Consider the following 3,384-nt stretch of genomic DNA (forward strand, 5'->3'; position numbering starts at 1 on the left):
TATTTAATTTTTATTTATAGTTTATTGTTATTAATAAAAAAAAAAGATAGTAATGTCTACTTTTTATAATACTATTATATTAAAAAATTCTCTATATTCTTTTTAATAACTTATAAATTATTTTACAATTTAAAGAGATATACAATTTTTTAGATATGCACAAATTTAAAATTTAATTTTATAAATTAAAAATAAAAAAATTAATTTTTTACTTAAAAAATAAGGTTGTTTAATAAGTTATTTAATAGCTTGTTTAGATATTAGATTTAGTAGATTAACTTACAGCATTTGCTTGATTTACTGCGATCAACATAATCGTGCAAATTAATAAACGCGCACACATTTTAAAATATTTTCGATTATGTATCAAAATAGAAATAAATTTAATCCGAAATATTCCCTTGAATTATTGATGCAATAAACTATCAATCCACCGTGATTAGTCTTCGTTCTTCTTTTATAAAGAACGTCTTTTATAAAGACTAAGGTAGTCAACAAGTTGTTGGTGGTTAATATACCTAGTGGTAATTTCATTTGGAAGCTTAATTTCATAGCATTCGTCCGCATAAAATACATACTTTATGCAGAAATTATGTCGAGACGAGGTAAGAAGCTTCCGCGATTTGTCATATCGAAGAAAAAATTAACAATTTGCGACATACAATGATATGTCATTAAAATGTTTCAGTTGTAAATGTCTGCAGATAATTTGTGTTAGATCTTTCAAAATTAAAATGAAGGAACACATAAAGGTCTGGCTTTAATTATATGCAGACGATTCTGGCTTTAATTATATAGGGACGTATAACAAATGTATGTGACTATTAATTGTAGAGATATAAAACATTGACAAGCATAGGAGAAAGTGTTAGAGAAGGTAGGAAAAAAATGCAACTATATTAACTTGCCAATGAATAACTTTCGCTAGTGGCAGCACGTATGAATAAGAAGAATGGCAGTTCAAGGTAAATGGTTTATTGTAAGAGTACCTTCGCTATGATAACAGAATTTGACCTTAATTTAAATTAACTATTGAAGAATTTGATTAAAACGTCAACAAAAAAATAATTAAATAATGCTTATTCGTTTGATATGATATAAGACATATGCATTGTATATATTAGGTGTAGTAAAAAGAAATCCATTATTTTTCCATTCAATTTCATGCAAAAATAATGGATTTCTTTTTACTACACCTAATATTTATATTTATGATCAAGATAGAGTAAGAAAAAAATTAGTTGAATTAATAAATTATATATCACAACATTTTTCGTTCCTATTCTTAAAAAATATGTGTATATGCTTGTGTAGCAACCTTCTGTGCATCCAGATATTTATTATGCTTTACATGTTTCACAGTTTTAAAGATATGAAGTACATGGCTAATGTTTCGGACTTAATGTTTAGAACTTTGATATAATCCCGCTAGGCTTTGACAGTTTAAGCGACGCATAATCCCTTGAATTTATACTCTTATAAAGTCTTGCAATCCACGAGCTTCTTTTTCCTTGCCTCATCCACGAAAAAGGTATATTTTTATGTCTGTCGGCTGTGGGAAAATTTTGAGAAAAATTTTAAAGACGAGAAAGTTTGAATTATTTCTGCACCTGAACCCTCAATCTCAATATCTTATCATTAAAACATTCACTTGAAAGATACAATGAGACCATAACGATTTATTTTTATTCTAAATATAATTGTAAAATATGCGCAACATTTGAGAATAACGAATGTTCGTTTATGAAAATTTTAATAATAATTTAAATATAATTAGCTCTAAATCGTTAATCGCGTTCTTGCGATTAATGATTTAGAGCTAAAACACAATAGGAATAATAGAATTAACATAAATTTTTAGAATAAATCTCACTTTTAAGGAAATATGGAAGTTGTTCTGTTTTACCAATAAAATGTGAATAATCTTCAGATCCTCCAATCTTTAATTGCATTTACGAATTCAAAAATCCGTTTTCATAATTAAAGTATAGTTAAAAATACAACGTGTAAACAACAACTTTAAACAAAAAGAAATTGAAAAATTATAGTTTTGTTATCATTTTGATTTGTCGATTCGTAACGTGTGTTGCATATAAGAAATTTTGTACGATTTTAAAATAAGTTTATATCGCATTAGAAATTACATGAAAGATCAATACTGTGCTTGTAAAAATGAGTTAGAAGCTCATTTACTTAGTATGAGAGAAAGGATAATCTAAAAATTTCATCTGAATATTATAATTATTGGAATCGATGTGAAAGTTAAATAGAACAATAATTGTATCTAGCAGTAGGTATTGGATCTTTCAAGAGATGGCGTTGTAATATTTCAAATAAGAACATATGTACGCGTTTCAGAGACAGAAAATAATGCAAGAAACTGAGTTTGGAGTTAAAAAGTCTATATGGTTGTGTTCCAAAATTTACTGCCAGTATTGAAAATCTATTTATATCACGTGCTATAGATTTTCAGTATACTAATAGTAAATTTTTGAACGCAGTCATTATTGACATCGATTACGTTTGGCGCTCCAGTATCCCCTTAAAAATTGAAAATTACTTTTTCAAAACTAGCTTTCTAATTTTTAAAGTGAAAGTTCCTCTCCAAAGAATTTAGAAAGTTATTTGCCGCTATATTATTACATTAATTTATATTGTTAATTCTATTATTCCTATTGTGTTTTATTATTATTGTTATTATAATCCCAGTCAGAAATGATAATGAAATCAACATCGAATCGACGATGATTCGACATCGATTTGATGTTTTCGACGTCGATTCGATGTCGATTCCATTATCATTTTTGACTGGAATTACTCTAAATCTATATATCACATCATTGTATTTATTTTTCCATTTTCTTTAAAACAGTTTTTTGTCTATATTTTAACTCCCAAAAGTCTCTATACCCAAACATCATTCATCTTGGCATTGATCCATCTGGTGGTACTTCTTCCGAAAGAATATATAAATATTTTTAAGTTGCGAAGAAAGCGACCATATATGATTGAATTAGGAAGAACATTGTGAGGGATCGACATAAGTAAAGCACACCGGGGTGGAAAAGATTTGTGATAAAATGGATTTTACTAGCGCAACTACTTATTGAGCTCACTTCTTTCGAAATTATAATCGCATGCTCTGCCGTGAGAAAAAGTTATCACATTATCTTCGGGAAACCGGAAGACAAATGGCCATTTGCAAAGAGTTTTGCGCTAAATTGCAAAAAGACGAGCTTTAATGATCGAGAAGATCATAAAATCAAAGTTCGTAGAAATTAATATGTATGATTAGATGTTACATTTTTAGAATTACAAATGAGGTCAAATAGAATCGTAGTCATTAAATTTTCAAAGATATTCATATATATATATATATATACA

The 3,384-nt window shown here is 27.5% G+C and overlaps 1 protein-coding gene across 1 annotated transcript in view; it reads right to left on the reverse strand.

The window, feature by feature from the left end:
* The window catches only part of LOC108688722 (general odorant-binding protein 19a), a 5,445-nt gene extending 4,983 nt beyond the window's left edge, over nt 1-462 (reverse strand). The window contains exon 1 of the mRNA XM_018195080.1: nt 284-462. Coding sequence (XP_018050569.1) covers nt 284-343 — 60 coding nt within the window. The 5' untranslated portion in view covers nt 344-462. The remainder of the gene's footprint in view (nt 1-283) is intronic.
* Between the last annotated feature and the right edge of the window lie 2,922 nt (nt 463-3,384).

The sequence above is a fragment of the Atta colombica genome, unplaced genomic scaffold (genome assembly GCF_001594045.1).
Source record: "Atta colombica isolate Treedump-2 unplaced genomic scaffold, Acol1.0 scaffold238, whole genome shotgun sequence".
Classification (NCBI taxonomy): Eukaryota; Metazoa; Arthropoda; class Insecta; order Hymenoptera; family Formicidae; genus Atta; species Atta colombica.